Source organism: Pituophis catenifer, unplaced genomic scaffold, assembly GCF_029215685.1.
Source record: "Pituophis catenifer annectens isolate HBS135680 unplaced genomic scaffold, rPitCat1.0.hap2 SCAF_1, whole genome shotgun sequence".
In the NCBI taxonomy this organism is placed as follows: Eukaryota; Metazoa; Chordata; class Lepidosauria; order Squamata; family Colubridae; genus Pituophis; species Pituophis catenifer.
Window position 1 is genome coordinate 246,171,746 of NW_027256881.1, and position 18,794 is coordinate 246,190,539.

General features: G+C 37.5%; 1 protein-coding gene across 1 annotated transcript in view; it reads left to right on the top strand.

Annotated features, from left to right (window-relative positions):
- BRSK2 (BR serine/threonine kinase 2) overlaps positions 1-18,794 on the top strand; it is a 453,493-nt gene that overhangs the window by 301,220 nt on the left and 133,479 nt on the right. The window contains exon 4 of the mRNA XM_070957404.1: positions 9,916-10,056. Coding sequence (XP_070813505.1) covers positions 9,916-10,056 — 141 coding nt within the window. The remainder of the gene's footprint in view (positions 1-9,915; positions 10,057-18,794) is intronic.

Below are 18,794 nucleotides of genomic sequence, written 5' to 3' on the forward strand. Positions count from 1 at the left end.
ATGGAAATTTGGCACCACTGTTTTGAAGACTTTCTCTGGCACAAACGTATATACAGTATGAACCAATAGCATACAGTTCTATGGGAGTCTGCCAGCAAAACAAAGTGGAGCTATAACCACTCAGAAAGGTTTTGAAGCTGTCTTAAGACCTTCCATTAGACAAAACTTCTTTACTGCTTTGTGCAGACCTGCTTCACTCACACCAATATGCTTTGCAACATGTCTTTTTCAAATGTGTAATAATTAGCCATACAGTCACATTGACCCTATAAAGCAGATTATGCTGTATCATAGCAACTGAGCACAGATTGGAATGAAGATTTCTCATATCCATGTACAACACAATGGCTACAGAGCCATCCTGGCAATGTTAGATAGTGCTTCTAACTAATTTACAAAAGATTGATGCCACAATAACTGTGCTTATTATCAAGGTACTTCTATACTTTCTTGTGGATTTTTTTCCCCCAGAATCACAAAACAGACAAGATTGACACTGTATACAGTGCCATTTGGGGATTTATGATCATATATGACATTTGTTCCCCACTGATTAGATTTAAGGGATAGGAGACTTTCTCCATACTGATTTGGTGCATGCTACTCAGAATATCTTTTCATCCCTAAGAGAAATCATAGCAAGAGGTGAAAAAAAAAAACCAAAGTCCATAAATAATCAAATTATGTTTGAAAAATGCATTGTGATCAAACTATCAATCACTTTTGAAAATATTAGACCTGATAGCACTGCATACTAGTTGTGTAAATCTAAGGATTTGGGGTACTGAAATTTCAGTTTATCTCTTTGTAAGATAGGGTAATAAAATGCTTCTCAGACAGCTATATCCCAGAACTTTAAGATGAAAGATATTTATTGTCAAAGTATAAAAATATTGCAATTTGATTGATGGCGATAATTTAAAGAAAATTATACCGATGTTATACTAAAGGCCATTGCTTGCTATTAAAACAAGATGATACGATTGGTAATGTGGAAACATAATAAATCAATTAATGAGTTTTGGATAATACAATAATGGAGTATGACTGTGGAGGAGTGAAAAAGCTCTGTGTCAGTAATTTCCTACCTTGTAAAGTTCAGGTTTAAGAGGGGGATGCCGATGTCGCCAGCAAGTACAACACAGCACAATCTTCTCCCCTTTACAAATTAGTCTCAGGTTAGTTGATCAGCGTTCCATCAAACATCATGTCTTAATTGCAGTGCTGGTAGCCTGGTTTCTTAGGCATATTATGAATTAAGATTGATATTTCGGATGCCAAAGACGGCGTTGCAGCACGGGGAGTGTTTCTTCGATAAATGTTAATTTCACAAATCATGTTTGACTTTGGGATTATTATTTAATTTGTGACAAAGGAGATTTGGTTGAGTAGATTCCTAATGTAGTCATGAATCAAATCATTTTTTTCCACAGTTAATTTAAGAGCGAAAATGCATCTGGAGGGGGGGTGAAATTAAAAATGTTGCTGCCTAGCTTAGCCAAAGTAATATCATTCTACTTTTCTTTCCATTCCTTTCCAACATTTATGGAGGAGAAATTTATTATTAGGAGATGTAAGCATTCAGTGGAATCCAGTTAGGTTGCTGACTCAGACTGCAAAGGCAGAAATCTCAAGTTAAATGCTTTTTCCAATTAACTCTCTTTTCATGGAAAACAAATGGACTGGGGAAAAGAGCTCTGCCACTTCCTTCTGTAATATGCTAGTTCTACCTGCTTTATATATATATAAAATCTATGATGTTCAGGAAAAAAACCAGTATATAATTCTCATGCATGCATATATCATTTCTAAGAACAGTGTTCCATTATGCAGACCGAATGCATTAACTAAATAGCTGCCAAATAATGGTTGCATTCATAACACTAATAACCCTGGCTTATTAACAAACCATAATGGTTTCATTTGTATAACCTATGATGGGTTAGATTGAGCTATATTAAAGGTTAGAGCAATACATAAATCCTGAAGGTATACTAAATTCATTGGCAGAACCACATCAAAAAGCCAGCTCCTTTGTGTAGGGATGCCAAGTAAATGAAAACAATGGCTTCATTAGTATGTTATGGAACTATCTCTATAAAGTACAAAGATATTATAGACAAAGTACAAATATTATTTATATTTTGCTGATAAAGAAATAAATTTATCAGCAAAATATAAATTTGGTATAAAATGGTTTTTCGTGAATGTGACTGCTTGAGGGCTCCTGGATTGGAGCTGAAAGGCGAAAGGGAGCAGAATGCCCCCTCCCACATGTTGGGGTAGACCAGGTGTCTCGTTTCCTACGTAAACCAAGTTTCTTAAATTGCAGCCATAACAAAAACCTACGATAAAAGAAGAAAGCATATGAGAACACCAAGGGCCTTTTATTTCAATGCTGAGCCCTGCAAAATAACAACCAAGAAAGGAGAATATCTGTGGCTCAGGGTTGAAATGAGAATTCTTTGGTGCTCTCTGAGCTTGGTTGTTTTCTTAAATATGTTTCATTATCCATCATCATGATGTTACCTAGTTGTATAATATTGTGCAAGAGAACAACCAAGCTCAAAGAAGACCAAGAACCCCACAAATACCTAAGTATAAGAAAACAAACATTGGGTTCTCACACAGAAGCACATTGTAACTGCTTCTGAAAACAGTTTTATTTGATAAGAATATCTCTTTTAGTAGTACTGCTTCTACTCAAGAAGATATTAGAAAATCATTTGTCTGAAATTGTATTTCCTGCCTGATCAGGAGGTTGGACTAGAAGACTTCCAAGGTCCTTTCAAACTCTTTTATTCTGTGATATCATCCTTTTAAATAATTGTACTAAGTATCCCCTTGCAAGAATGAATAAAGAAATGTGCATGGTTGTTCTAAAGTAAACTTATAGAGATGATCAGTCAAGCATACACATTTCTGCATGAACAAAATTATGATTTTACACAGGATACTCTTCTTCTATGAAGGGAACTTTTCTCTTGGTCCCTAGGTTAATTTCATACATAGATGCTTCCCACATGTTTTAATTATTTCAGTCAATGGAAAGGTTTGCGGTGATACATGAGACTTAAAGTTTGTATCACTGTGGTCTCACTTGAGTTACATTGATGGAAATATAAGATACTGTCCCATTTATGCCACTTAATGAGGGATCAGCCCATTTTCCTCAGTTGTTCAATCACCATAGTGGTGGTATCTCAAGAACATTTTTCTCTTTGGCAGGATTTTTCTGCTGTCTTGTTATTATATCTTCTTTTTCTTCAACTTTTATTTCTCCCTCTCAACTATTTGTCTATTTTTGTATTTCTCCTTTTGCTTTTTCCTGTGAGTATTTTCTGGCTTCCGACTCAACCGTAGCCTTATGTGAAATGCAGCAATAAGTTTCCTCCTAAAAATGAATATATGGTGTGCTAGAAGAGGAACATTACATAATTCTGACTTCAAGGTCAAGTCTTCACAACAACCAAATCTAGTTATACTTTTAAATATGTTGTTTGGGAATACAGTAAATGCTCAAAACTGCATATACCATCAAGCCTGTCATTCTGCTGCAATGGCTGTACACTTTTGAAAGAGATGGACAGATTCTTTCAGAGAAGATTTTCAGAGCAGCTACTTTGTCAAGATGTTATCTTGATATCAGAAACTTAGTTTGGGCTTGATTTCTGCATATCACTCCTGGTTGACTGCTAAAAGGGCAGAGTAAACTGAAAAACCAATGAAACATTATTCTGGGTCTTGGTAGACTCAAAGAGAGGGAGGGAGAGGAAACACAAATTGGGGTCACTCTCATTCAATTTTGGAACATTATAGCTTGCAATTCCACTTCTCATGGAAGCAATTCAGGGTATCTCCCGGCCTATATTGCATCATCAGCAGTCCATCCCAGTAACCCAGTCCTGAACTGTTGATATAAATCAGGGGTGTCAAACTCGTGGCCCATGGCCCGAATGCATCATGTGCTGGCCCAGGCCCCACCCAGTTTAGCGAAGAGGGGAAAAGTGCCGATACGTCACGTGACGACGCCGTGATGGTGCAAGTTTGACACCCCTGATATAAATGACTATTCTGTCTCTAGTTCAGCTCTCTTCCCTACCTGAAGCACAAAGTCAAAACCAGTGTTTTTGAGCCTTAGCAACTTTAAGATGTGTGGACTTTAACTCCCAGAATTCTCCAATCAACTTACATTGAGTTCCTGTAAGGCCATAAAGCAGCTGTACATTTATATTCCATTCAGGGAATTTCACCTTCTCTAATTTGACAATTAAAATATTTCTAGTGTAATTAACTTGCATTAATGATCCCAGTCTCTGCCAAAAATTATCTTTGGTCTTATCTCCGTTATTAAGTAATATTTTTTTATTCTGCTGCTCTTCATGTACTTCCCTAAAAATAACAGTTTTGAGGATTATCATCTCAGCGCACAAAATTTGCTCATTACTAACTGTGAGAATAAGAATTGTTTCTTCATACCTTACTTGTACAAAGTCTACAAAAAGCCTAAACAAAGTCTTTTTGTTTAGGCAGAAAAAGTGTATTCCCGATGTCTTGCTAAAGGGATAATATATCTTTTGTTTCAAGTTGGTGAAGCACTTTTCATGTCTACAGAGCTATTCTACCAGGCCATTGGTGATGTCTACTGCATTCATCGGAGAGTATTTGCTCCCAAATCCATGTAAAGCTGCAACCTTTTAGCAATTATTATTGTTTGGTGTTAGAGTGCAGAAACATGCTTTATGTGATAGAGCAATCTTGTCTTCAATCATCTCTTAAAACCAGTTCTCCATTTCTCATATATTTTGTTACTTTCCAATCAGTGTGAAGCACCAAAACCACAAAGGAAAAAAAAGTCCATCTGTAATTAAGATTGAGTGTTCATCTGTGTACTTATAGGAGCCTCCCTTCCTTCCTCATTTCTTATGAGCTGACATGTTTGGTTTCTATTTACTACCATGTCAGATCTCAGAATTGAGGAGAATGGATGAAAGAACTGAAGGGAATTGAATGGAATATACCGGGGTTATTTCCATCAAAAGTCAGTCAGCTTTAAAAGATTTCAGTAGAGGTATACTGCAGGTACAATATTCTGTGTGAACACACAGAAAATCACCTGAAGACACAACAGCAATTCATTTATCAGCTGTGGGATTGATCTGGGAATCACCGTATTAGGAAATAAAACCAAGAATCTGCCTCAAAAGCTAAAGAAACACTTCTACTAAATGTAAAGTGTGGCTCAAGCCCTCTCAATAATAGAACAACAGCAACAAAAACTGTTCCGTAAAGTAACATTCACAAATGCATTTGGACTGCTAGAAGCTCCAGATAATTGGCAAGTAGCACAAAGCAAATGGGCTTCTCTGAAAGGAACAACTAATAAACAATGGCTTGGAACATCCAGTAACAGACATCACTCTGGCCAGCTTTTAATCATACATTGACTACGTGTTAGAAATAATTGACAAAGTAGCGTTCAAAACGTCTTTCATTCACAGTAGCTTGAAGATTTAAAGATTTCAACAAAAGAAAAACTGCAAACAAACAAAAAGAAAAAATTCCCAAGCATGAATATAACTTAAATGGTTGCTTCAGAAAAACAGCAGTTGGTTAAATGCAGGCAAATATGCATTTATTTTTCTGTTGGAAGCAAGCAGCCTCTCACCCTCCCCAGTTTTTTTTTAAATGAAGAGGCCTTGGCTCAGTACCAAATTGGGATTTAAAAATTCATGCCTGCCATAAGAATTTATATAAGTGTTGAATTATTTAAATGCTGTACCAATAATAAGCTTAATATCTAATAGAGATGATTTAATAAATATAAAATGGTATTGGAAAAACATAATCAAATAACTGTAATATGTCAGTATGGTCTGGACCCTTTTTGATTAAGGATTCTGTAGAAAATAACTAAGCGTAGTATTTTTTTTCATAAAACTTGTAGAAAAACCTATATTTTCTTATACATCTCTTTCCTCTGTCATGGTTTCTTCTGAACTAGAAACAGATTAGGAGTCTTAATGGAGATGGACTATAGGAGGAGGCTTAGTAACAGTACCATTAAATGTAGGCAGATGTCCAAGACCATGAGCTCTGAAGGGCACAGAATAAAAACTATTTAAAAAGAAGAATCATGATGTAATCTTAGAGAGAGAACTTTGGTTAGACTTGTATAATTGCTGAGAAAATTGGACACCCCTTCCATATAAATTCAGGTATAAAAAGGAATGCGGTAGCTCAGTGGCGAAGATGCTGAGCTTTTCAATCGAAAGTTTGGCAGTTCAGCGGTTCGAATCCCTAGTGCTGCATAATAGGGTGAGCTCCCGTTACTTGTCCCAGCTTCTGCCAACCTAACAGTTTGAAAGCACGTAAAAAATGCAAGTAGAAAAATAGGGACCACCTTTGGTGGGAAGGTAACAGCGTTCTGTGCGCCTTTGGCATTTAGTCATGACCACGGAGATGTCTTCGGACAGTGCTGGCTTTGAAACGGAGATGAGCACTGCCCCCTAGAGTTGGGAACGACTAGTACATATGTGCGAGGGGAACCTTTACCTTTATGAATAAATGTGTGTGTGTTTTCTTTTTTCTAGCTCTTTGTCTCTTTTTTCTTTTTCACATCTATTTTCTTTTTCTCTTTGAATGTATTTCTTATTATGTATCTAAATTTTTTTAATGAAAACTATTTCAAAATAGAGAACTCTGAAGGGGATAGAAAGGAAGGGATGCAGATCAAGATAGTGATGGGTAGAGGGAAGACTGCACTCTGGGAAGAAGGATCAAATATCTAAGGATAATCTCCACTTCCAGCCCTCTGGCCCAGGGGCCGGTTCCAAATCCCGTTGCTACTGCTTCGCTTGTGCGCGCACGTGCTTGTGCGGCACTTCTGCGCATGCACAGAAGCATCCGGGCGGGTGGGCAGAGCCTTCCGCCGCTACCGGTTTGCCCGATCCGGTGCAAACCGGTAGCAACCCACCTCTGCTCTGGCCTCATCTTGGGAGTCAGGTTATCAGGTCTTTGGGAGTCTTGTGTGACTTTATTTTTTTTTATATTTTTTTTTATATTTATTATTTGACTTTATTTTGGAAGTTATTACCTTTTTTTCCTCTTTTTTGCTTCTGATGATCACTTTACCATAAAACAAATTACGGATAATTCATTTCTGTTGTGTAGCTCTAACTCTTGTTTTTACTGTTATGCTATGAGGACAGATAGAATGTTCATAGAAGAGCCTTGGTAGTACAGGGGTTTAAGGCACCCTGTTATTAAGCTTATTAAGACCAGCTGCCTGCAATTACTGCAGGGTTCGAATCTCGCCAAGGCTCAAGGTTGACTCAGCCTTCCATCCTTTCTAAGGTAGGTGAAATGAGGACCCAGTTTGTGGGGGCAATAAGCTGACTTTGTATAAAATATACAAAAGAATGAAGGCTATTGCTTAACGCACTGTAAGCCGCCCCGAGTCTCCGGAGAAGGCCGGCATATAAATCAAATTAAAAAAAACAAAAAAACATTGTGGAATGAGAACATTGATGCTTTGCTTTAATACTACTTCTTCTTTGGTTTCTTTTCTTTCCTTTCCCTTTTTTGGGAAACATGGCCCAATATTAATGTACTCAGACAGTCCCTACCTATAGCAGTGTTTCAAAGAGGCTGATAAACCACACTTCCCATTTCTCTCCCTATTATCCATGCATATAAAGCAAACCAATCCAAAAAGAAGAACTCTATCATGTTAAATCTATATGCGTAAAGAGCCCTCAGCTAGAAGCTCTTCTGCAGGAGACAGCTGCCGAGGACCCCTGGTCACACATTGATTGAAAGTTGTGTCTCATACTAGAAGAGAGCTTCAATTAATGTTCAGACAGACATTTTGATCTTCCATCAAAAAAAGTGGGTTATTTGTTTGGGGGGGAACGACATTGACCTTGTGTTTTTGTTCATTCAGTAGAGCATTGTTAACGGCACAGGAACTTTACGTCTTTTCTCGGGACTGTAATTTTAAGATTCAACTCACACAATGCAGTCTTGGTGTTTTGTTTTGATTTGTGTCTTTTTATAAGGGGGTATAATAATTTCTGTAGAGGAAGAAGAAACAGGTCAGAAAGAAATATCTATGAGATTTGCATGCTTTTTGAATGGTCTTTAAAGGGATAGTAAATCAAAATTAGCTATGCTAGTAATTATTTCAGCAACCCAGGAGGAACCTCCCACACTGGGAACTGCTCCGCAACTTGGTTAATCAAATATGTGTACAACTATGTCTTCAGCAAAGACTGCAAAGGTTCAAAGTAATAAACCTGTAATTAATAGTTCTAGCTTGGAGTGTTTGGTAAGTATGTTGTATTCCCATTCCAATGAGTTTGACATTTGTGTTCCTACAACAAGAGCACTGAGCAAGAGTTGGGCATTAAAGTAACACTGTTTAATCAAAGCCATCTGGTAGTGGCAATTTTAAACATAATTGTCTCCATGCAAAGACACTGTTTCTGTTAGCGTCTCTGATGCATTAGTAATTTAGGATCAGAGTACTTGGGATGTTGCCTTATTTACATAACCTCCTTTGTGCAACCACTCCTCATTCTTGAGCATTGTTTAACTAACAGGTCTGCCACTCTCCTCGTGTTGCTAAACTACAATGCATGGTTTATTTCTTCTTCTTCTATCACTTGAGAAGGCAGAAGCGCCTGTTTTCAAAATATCTTCTTTCATTTCATTGTTTCTGTTTCTGACTTTGATAGGTGATAAACAATAATACGCAGTCTATTGAGTTATCACTATCTCCCAGATAACCTTTGGGTTCTTCAGGCCAGCCCACTGTTTTGCTGTTGTTGGGAAGAAACATAAATAAATAAATAAATAAACATAAATAAAATAAATATCCAGTTCTTCTTTATACAGCAGAGAATATAAAGAAAAGGGATTATATCTAAAACCTTGTAATCATATTTTATGACATGCCCCTCTGGACAGGAATTCCCACTCAAGATTGCTTAGGAATTCCTTAGGCTTCACAAAGGTTGAGTTTCTTGCTAGGTAGAATGGCATGACTGCTTCAGGTAGCAAATGTTGGGCAGAGGACAAACAGGAGGGTTGCTCAGATGGCTGAGTATCTTCGGATGTTACCTGCTGCGAGCCTGGAAAATTTAATGCCTGCTAGTTAGTCAACTGCAAGGCTGGCTTTGTATATTTGGAGTCAAGGAGGTGCCTTCTTGTCCTTTACATCAAGCAGCAAGTAATCATGAAGTAATTTATTTATTCATACCAGTTCAGTGGTGGGATTCAACATTTTTTACTACTGGTAATGTGGGTGTGGCTTGGTGGGCATGGCATGGCTTGGTGGGCATGGCAGGGGAAGGATACTGTAAAATCTCCATTCCCACCCCACTCCAGAGGAAGGTTACTGCAAAATCCCCATTTCCTCTCGATCAGCTGGGATTCGGGAGGCAGAGAATAGATGCGGGCGGTGCCAGCCAGAGGTGGTATTTACCGGTTCTCCAAACTACTCAAAATTTCCGCTACTGATTCTCCAGACCTGGTCAGAATCTGCTGAATACCACCTCTGTACCAGTTATATTCTTTTAGAAAACACACTGCATTTAGATGATTATCTACTATATTTTTACACTGACTTTGTCTCATAGCATTGGAAATCGATCAGTAAAAGACGTTGAAAATAGAGAAGTAATTTAATTTTGTTTGATAAATCTCTACTTGAGAAACTGTAAGATCTCTAAAAGCTTAGTCGCTAATTGCCCAGATAAAAATGTTCAAGTGCACCATTTTTCAAAAGTTCTTGCGCTGCAGTTTAAACAAAAGTATTAGTTATTTTGAAGATTACTTTTTCTCTGTGTGTTTTCAAACATATGTATGATCATATTTTTTTTTTTAAAAAAACATTTTTCTCCCTTGTTTCAGATATTTGGTGCTAGAACATGTGTCAGGTGGAGAGCTCTTCGATTATCTGGTAAAGAAAGGAAGATTAACACCAAAAGAAGCCAGAAAGTTCTTCCGACAGATTATTTCCGCGTTAGACTTTTGTCATAGTCATTCAATCTGGTGAGTACAATAGTTTAGGGCGCATGACTTTCAACAAGGGAGTTGTTTCAACAGAGTTCATCTGAGTAGGGAACCAACCTTAAAGCAGGGGTGGGTTCTACTTATCTTTACTACCAGTTTGCAATGGAAGCATGTGTGCAGATCGTCAATTATGACATTCAGGGGTGGGTGGGGTGGGTGGAGCTTCCCGCCATTTTTACTACCAGTTCTAAAGAACCAGACAGAACCGGGGATAACCCACCACTGCCTTGAAGGTATGTCTTTCACTAGGATATCATAAACTGTAACGTCAGATAACTCAGTTTGCTCCTCCCTTTCCCTTTTCTTCAATTTATTACTAAACATTTTATTGTTTATTCATATTGATTCGTGTCAGAAGCATCACAATTAAAATAAGGCATGCTATATGACATAAAATTTAAAATATACAAGATTAAAATATCTACAAATTAAACAGCTCTTTCCCAGAAACTAGCAACATTAATCGTGTTCAGTCACACTGCCATAAGGTGCTCAAATGCCACGAGGCCCTCTATATTTTATTTTATTATTTATATTTTATATTTGCAGATTGCCCATCTCCCTCAAAGTTTTAAAATATCTCCTCTCTCAGGGTGCCCATCCCATAGAACCGCATTCTTGAAATTTGGATGGCGCTCACCCTGTGAGCTTTTTCTAGCGCCTTGATGACTTGGTTTTTCCTTCAGGCATGGGGTCAGGCTATTAATTAACCTCAGGATGTATCACTGCATATTTATTTTTCAGATTGTGCATTAGGAGCCACTTGTTTTTAAGTGTGTAGTTACAGGTAAGTGAATTCAGACCAAAACTTCTGTTGCTAAGCAATGCAGTCATTAAGTGAATCACACCTAATTTTACAACCTTTTGTGCTATGGTGATTAAGTAAATCTGGCTTCCCTACTGACTTTGCTTGATGGAAACCCCTGGGAAAGGTAGAAATGGTGATCACTTGACCTTGGGATGCTGCAGCCATCATAAAAATACATGCTGGTTGCTGAGTCTTTTTGATTTTGATTATGTGACTGTTGGGATGCTGGGATGGTCATAAGTGCAAGGACTGATCTTCAGTTGCTTTTTTCAGCACCTTTGTAATTTTGGATGGTTTTACATGAAAGATTGTATATCTAGGACTACCTACTGTATGTTATATGTGTGGGGAAGGTTTTGCAATATTTACATTACAGTTTTTACCTTCGTATTATGTTGTTAGTATGTTTTATGTATTAACTGCCCAGAATCATTGTTTTGAAGTAGACAGCCATATCAAGCATGTAAATGAACAAGTGTCATACAAAACTTTCTCTCAAAAGAAAGGAAATAAATTGATGTTAAGGAATTAGTGAGTTCTGATGTTCAGCATTCTTGGCTAGATTCCTTTTGGATATTTGCCTTTATTTCTCTTCCAATACAGTGTTGCTTAATTTATCAGTGTGTTATTAATACTCACTTGGATGCTGTTGGGTGTGATTCAATCTTTAACTTCCATGCCATTTTTTGAACTGAAATACTGTAGTTTGCCCTTATGCTTAAACAAGTTTCAGTAAATTTTCAATTAGACTGAAATGGAGGGAGGATTGGCCCAATAGATGGAATGCAAGATTTCTACGTAACTACAGACCCATAACTGCTCATTTGTTCCACAGTAGTTATTTGTACAGTTTTGTTTGCATAATGGATAAAAGAAGGTTTCGAATACAAATGGAGTTAGATTTCTTAGGCTAATAACTATGGAGAGATCAAAAATGTATTCTGTAGAGCTACTGTCTTTTAATACATTTGCAATGATTATTGGAAACCTATTTGGTGGATTTCAACCCAGTTATATGCATAAGAAAAACTTACCCTTCTCTTACCAACAGATAGCTACTAAGTTGAATTTTGTCTTGTTTGTTGTTAGAAGCGGTGGTTATTATCGAGGATCATAAAAACCCCTTAATCTGCAACTGGATTCAGTTCTAACATTGGGTGAAATATTGAACATCTCTTTACTCCTTTCTTGACGTTGCTTGCACAATTGAATTTGCTCAGGACAGTAAATTTTATCTTAGGTAATACACATATGGACAATGATAGAAAATAAATAACCTCTTCTTCTCTTTGGTATTCACTGAGTCTTCATGGTGTACCAGTTTCAGTGCATCTTTTTCACCGTCCTTCAGATATTCTTCCAATGCCCTTTTGTCCTCTTCAACTGCCTGATGCACTTGCAATATTCCACACCCACCTTTGTTTCTTGATAAATAGAGTCTGTCAACACCGCTGCATGGATGAAGGACATGATTCATTGTCATTATTTTTCTGGTCTTCTATCCAGGGCTTTTAGTTCTGCTTGAGTCCAGTCCACTATTCCAGCTATGTATTTAATGATTGGAATTGCCCAGGTGTTAATTGCCTTGATGATATTTCTTCAACTATGTTTGGATTTTAATGTCTTCTTCCCTCTTATGATGTGTTCACTTCTAACCTTCTTGACTTCAGTGTGTTTGGTGTTGTCAGCTTGAAAGATGCCCAGGTATTTTTACTGATCATCTTCATCCGGATCCTTGTTGTTATTTCCATAGGGCATCTAATTCCTCCAATGTTCACTAGTTTTCCCCTGCTGATGGTGAGAGTAGCACATTTGTCCTGTCCAAACTCCATTGCAATACAAACAATGTTGAGCAATTATTTTATTTCAGAGGGTGGTTTTCCATACAGTTTCAGATTGTGTAAAGAAGGTAGGATAGCCTGGCAGATGTTTTTGGCATTTGATAGCCATGGCCTGACTTGTTCAGTATTGTTGACAAAGGAATCAGTGCAATGGCAAAAAGTAGTGGTGATAGTGAGTCTTCTTGAAAGATTCCTTTTTTGATATTAACCTCTTCCAGGCTATCACCATTAACCAGTAACAGTATCTTCCGTTGTGCCATTTTTCTCTGCACAAGGCTTCTGATATTTCTATGGACTCCTGTTACTTTTAGGCACTCGATTATCCAATCATGTAGCAGGGAGGGAAGTGCCTTCTGGTAATCAATCTAATCTCCATTCAAGTTGATCTTCCTTCTCTTGCAGTTTTCCATAATCATCTTGTCAATTAGGAGCTGATCTTTTGTTCCTCTGCTTTTTGGGTGGTTTCCTTTCTGTTCATGTAAAAAGGGCTTGTTTTTAAGTGGACTGTTGGACTGTATCAACTAGTTAGCAATTTGAAAGTTGTTGGCAAGCAAGTAATTGGCCTATATAGTTCCCTTTTTGTTGGACCTTTCATTATCAGCTAAATTTTGCCAGATGTTAGCCACTCTTCAATTTCACCTCCTTGCAATATGTTGTTAAACTGCTTGGCAATGGTGTAGACCAGTCAGATATTTCAATCAAAAACCATGCTAATTATTGAATTTGCTTGCCATTTCGCCACCATTTCTGCTGTTATTACAAGTTCTCTCATTTCAACTTCTTTTTTTAATTCTTATCTACCTCTTTTAGTCAAGCTGCATTCTTGTTGTATTTATTTGGGTTGTCCCATATCTGCACCCAAAATGTACTGTTTCTTCTTTGTCAGGTGGTTGACTGGTTCATTGGTAGTTCATGAGACCATCATTGGTGGATTGGTAGAAATGTTTCTGATTTGACTGAAATTACAGATTCTTCTTGTAGTGTGCAATTCAAACTTCATATCTGCTGATTTTCTTGACTATACCTGTTATTTGCTGCTTTATGCTTCCTTGATCTTCCTTGTCTCTACTTATTTATTATTATTATATATACACAAAAATGTGAAGTTGCAGCTGCCAGTTCCTTAGACTGTGTTGGCCTTCATATGCATCAGGTTCTTCCCTAGAACTTAGGATGCTGTAAGGCAGGGGTGTCAAACTCACGGCATCTCGGTGTCGTCACGTGATGTATTGGGACTTTTTCCCTCTTTGCTAAACTGGGCGTGGGCCTGGCCAACGTGTGATGCATCCAGCCCGTAGGCCAGGAGTTTGACAGCCCTGTTGTAATGTACTGACATAGTATATGTGCCAATAATTATATACACAACAACATGAAATCATAGCTGCCAGATCTTTAACTGGTGTTGGCCTTCATTTGCATCAAGTTCTTCCCAAAAATCTAGGATGTCGTAATGTATCAACATAATAAGCATGTGGATCCAAGCAGTGTGGTCTTTTGTAACTGACAAATGGAAATTTTGTTAATATGCAGATGTTTGAAGTACCATCCAAGGTTTTTTGGTATGGGTCCCCGCATAATTGTTATTATTATTAATATTCTGTGAATCCTTTTCAAATGTAAACTGAGAGTTGGTTTTAATAAGAGAGTCATTAGAGGCAAATTACAGTCTAAGGCTTGTATGATTTGTGAACCACCATCAGCCATGTTTTGAGTTGCAATAAATTGCAAGTATACCAAAGCCCAGAGGGGGAAAAAATGATGATTAGATATTGGGTAGACGAAAAATCATATTCAGAGAAAATAAGCAGGTAGCATAGATACACTCACCAGAGCACAAGGGACAACTGACAGAAATCAATAACAGCTGGAGGGTCCAATCTGAATCATTACTTTTAATACAGTGAATATCTTTGGTCATTGTTGGTTCGAGATTGAATATTTTTTATTACCAATCCATATGGCCAAATTGCAAGCTGTTCCTTATATGATTGAGACTGTTTTATCTTAATAGGTGGTGATTGGTTGCTTGGGTGATTTAGCCACTGGGCCACTGACTAGGCAGGTTCTATACAATGGATGTTATGATAATGGAAAAGATTCAAGTGGGGGGGGAGGTTTCTGTCATGGTACTATTTAGTTGAAATCTCACTATCTTCACTTTCGGAAAATATTAAACTTCTAATCACATCATCGTACTGTTGTACTTTTCAAAAATAATTGAATAGTTAGAGTGATAGACAATGAAGCATCCATTCCTTAGTTCATACTCCTTTGGTGTAGTCATGTGAAATGAATTGGGAACCTGAGACCGAGAGACATCATTTTACCAGAGTCATTGACACAGTAAGCACTCGGATGACTCCAGAGTGGTATCCAGAGCTAAGCTGGAATTCCACTTCTATGATTTGCTGTGGTTTCTCATCAACCCAGAATTAATGGCCTGGGAAGCCTGCTCCATTTTATGATCATTGGATTGGTGAGGGAAACTACTGTTTAACTACTAGCCTTATTCTGTCTCCTTTACTGTTTGTAGTTCCCAAGAGGGTGATGCTTACAAGATTTTTTAAAATCAAATATTTTAAAGAAAAGGAACAGTGTTAGTTTTCCAGGGTGAAAAAAAAATGAATGTAATGCATGTTTTTAAATGATGAAGCCTGACCTTATCCTGTCAGGGGATAGCAAAAATGACAAATTGTCTAATCAGCCAGGTTATCCAGTCATGACCGTACCGAAAATGAAGGTTTCTCCAATGGCTAATGATGGAACATGGATGCTTGTTGCCCACATATAAAACAGATTGATAGTTATGTGCTTGTTTAATCACATGGTAGATTCCTCTTCTTCCATCATTTCCAACAGTAGGCACAAAAACAAACAAACAAGTAATTCCTTTCAGTTCATTTTTATTTCTCTTTGCCTGTTTATTTACTGGTGACCTAGAATGTAATCCTGCTTGAGTTTCTAAAATCATTCCTTTAGAAATTCTGTGTGTCAAATACCTTTGATTTTAGCATATATTCAAGCACAGCTTGGTAGTAAAAGATTTGAAAGAAAATAAATTAGCTTTCAAGTTAAATTTGTAATTCATTATTAAATCAAGTCAGATAAATCAGAATTCTGGTACAAGTATAGTAAGGCATACCCAGGTGATCTGTCTTCCCATCCTGAAACACTCTCAATTCTAATTTAAACTCCACACATTCCATACCGTTATGATCATTTTCTGCTATTCTGGCCGTTCCAGATCATTTTAGAGATCTCCATGCTTTGTAGATCAGAGAACCAACATTTCCTATTTTTTTGGCCAACAGTCAAAATAGAAACATGCTAGCCAATCAGTTCTACTTCACTAGAAATGAATTTCTTTTCTAGGCTCCCCGTCAACGAACTACTTACAAGGAAAACTGTGGGCAAAAGACAGGGCTGCATTTCACAAAGAGTGAGGCACCTTGTCATTCTCATAAGGAAAGTCTTAACACGGGTGCAAAAGGGATGTGGTAGTAGCTCAGGACTAAATATGCTGGCAAGGACTGGGGGGCAACAATATTGGGACAAAGGCAAAACCACAAGAGTGGAGGGGAAACTATATCAATGAAACGGGTAGGTATAACCAGTCGTAATCTTGGATGATTCTACACCAGTACGTTGAACATGGGAAACAAACAGGAAAAATTGGAAATCTTAATAACAAATATATCTTAGGCATCACTGAATCTCATTCAAAAAATAAAGCAGGCTAAGTAACAATTGCATCAAATTTAGCATTAAATAATAAATTTATGTAAGCACTTCACAGAATAAGGATATCTCTCAATAAAGGGCTTCTAGTAGTTTCACTCGAAATATGTGCTATGCTTTTCTCCTTTAGGGATTTTCTATGAAAAAAAAATAAATGGAAGGGTAATAGAAAAAGCTGGGGGCATTAGAAATGAAAGATAACATTGCCTGAATCCCTGTAAAAGTCCATGAATGAGGCAGGATTATTGAATATTGTAAGTCATTTGACAGCCTCTTAAGTCTTTGAAATAGCCACAGAGAATCAAAGCAGAATACATTTACCAGCACAGAGCTATTCTGAATGATGCATGTGTTGTGACTTACTTTGAAATATCTATCAACATAGAGACTTAGTAAAAGCTAAGGCCCATTTTGGAAAATACTTGATCCAATAATTTGGATAAGCAGGCCTTCTTGCCATCTAGTGGTCATCTGGATTTTTGCAGCCATGTGTAGATAAAATGAACTAACAGTACATTGAAAAAGTATTAAAGTCTGTGGAGAATCATAAATGCAGAGCCCCAATTTTATACTTTGTTTTTAAAGCAGTTTCCAAATGAAAAAAGTAAAATCCATCCAGCATGAGAAACCTGGAAAGAAGAGCAGGAACTAAGAGAATCATTTGTGAAATCACCAAACAAGAATGAGATTGGGCTAATATCTGATTCTGTGTAGGTTTTTTTTGTTTTGTTTTACAATGCTAACATTAACAACTGAAAGTAAGATTAATGTGGGGGGGGATGCCAAATTTTATTAGGCTTCAGTGCTTTTACAAAGGAAAGAGAAGATTGAGAAGAATTTCCCTCTAGTAATGTTTTCATCTTATTTTTGTTTTCGCTATGAGAGGTTATTGGAGAAGTATTTTGAGACGGCCATTCCGGATTTTGCATGAATATTGATAAATGACAATTACCAGAGTCTCATCCTCTTCCACTGCCTGAGGCTATGTCTGCTGAGCTATGCAAGTTGCATACATAGTAATTTTCTATAAGGGTTTCCATGTGGGGGCAACGAATGAGAGCTTTATTTGCATCTTTCCCATTAAAAGGAAAGACATTATTGAAAAGCTATATGCCAGGCTGCTATAGCAGTGGAACAAAAATAAGTAATCACAAATCAATTTACAATTCGGTGCATTGTAAGTTCTAGGGTACTCTCTGTTTACACACATATGAATTTTGGAAAAAGATCATTTCAATTTTGAGCAATAAGCCTCAGACAGTCTCAAATTATCAAACAATACTTAGAAACACCATGATTGCTGTTGTACCAAACTGTTAATGCACATGCAATCCAAAGCACATGATTTGTTTTTGTTTTTCTTTTTCTCGAATCTCAATATTCTGCAGAAATGTGTACATTGACTTCAAGATGGTTTATCCTTTTTGGACTATGCCAAAAGTCCAGTTTTTCTATGTTGGGCAAGCAGAGATTTTGAATTGGGCCCCCAGGTAATAGAAATATGTTTCTATAGATGGAAGTAAGATGGCAGTTAAGTGGAAGAGATGGGAGACGGCCACACTTCATTGAAAGCAGAATGGGAAGGAAACATGAGGAAGAGATGAATGCTGGAGTTTTGTAACAAAGCCTACAGAAAGCTTAAATTATTGCTATATTTATTTTAAAAATGTATATTGCCATCTACCCGCACATGGCGACTTACAAGGATATAAAAACACCATATGAAAGAAATAAAAAGAATAAAAAGAAAAATAATAAAATAATAACACCCCCCCCACCCCCCAATGCCAGTGACAACACACATTCATACTAGCCATTTAATGGGCTCCATCCCACTCTGGATTCCCCAGGCCCCACTGGCAGAGCCATGTCTTCAGGGCCTTCCGAAAGAGTTATTTATATAGGCTGAGGGTCATGGTTTATTAGAAATAAGAGCTGCCTGGGAGTTGTTTAACATTCATTTGTCAATAAAGCAACTATTGGGTAAGGTCAAAATAGATTTGTGTTCCGTTTGGACCTGACTTCTAACTGCTAAAGACTACCCAGGGTAGATTCGTGAGCGCAGTAGTTAGAATGTAGTATTGCAGGCTACTGCTGCTGACTGCTGGCTGACTGCAGTTTGGCAGTTTGAGTCTCACCGGCTCAAGGTTGACTCAGCCTTCCATCCTTCCGAGGTGGGTAAAGTGAGGACCCAGATTGTTGGGGGCAATATGCTGACTCTGTAAACCGCTTAGAGAGGGCTGTAAAGCGATATATAAGTCTTAAGTGCTACTGCTATTGCTGTTCTCTTTCCCCTCCACCTTCTTTCTCATGTTTTTCTTCCACACAGA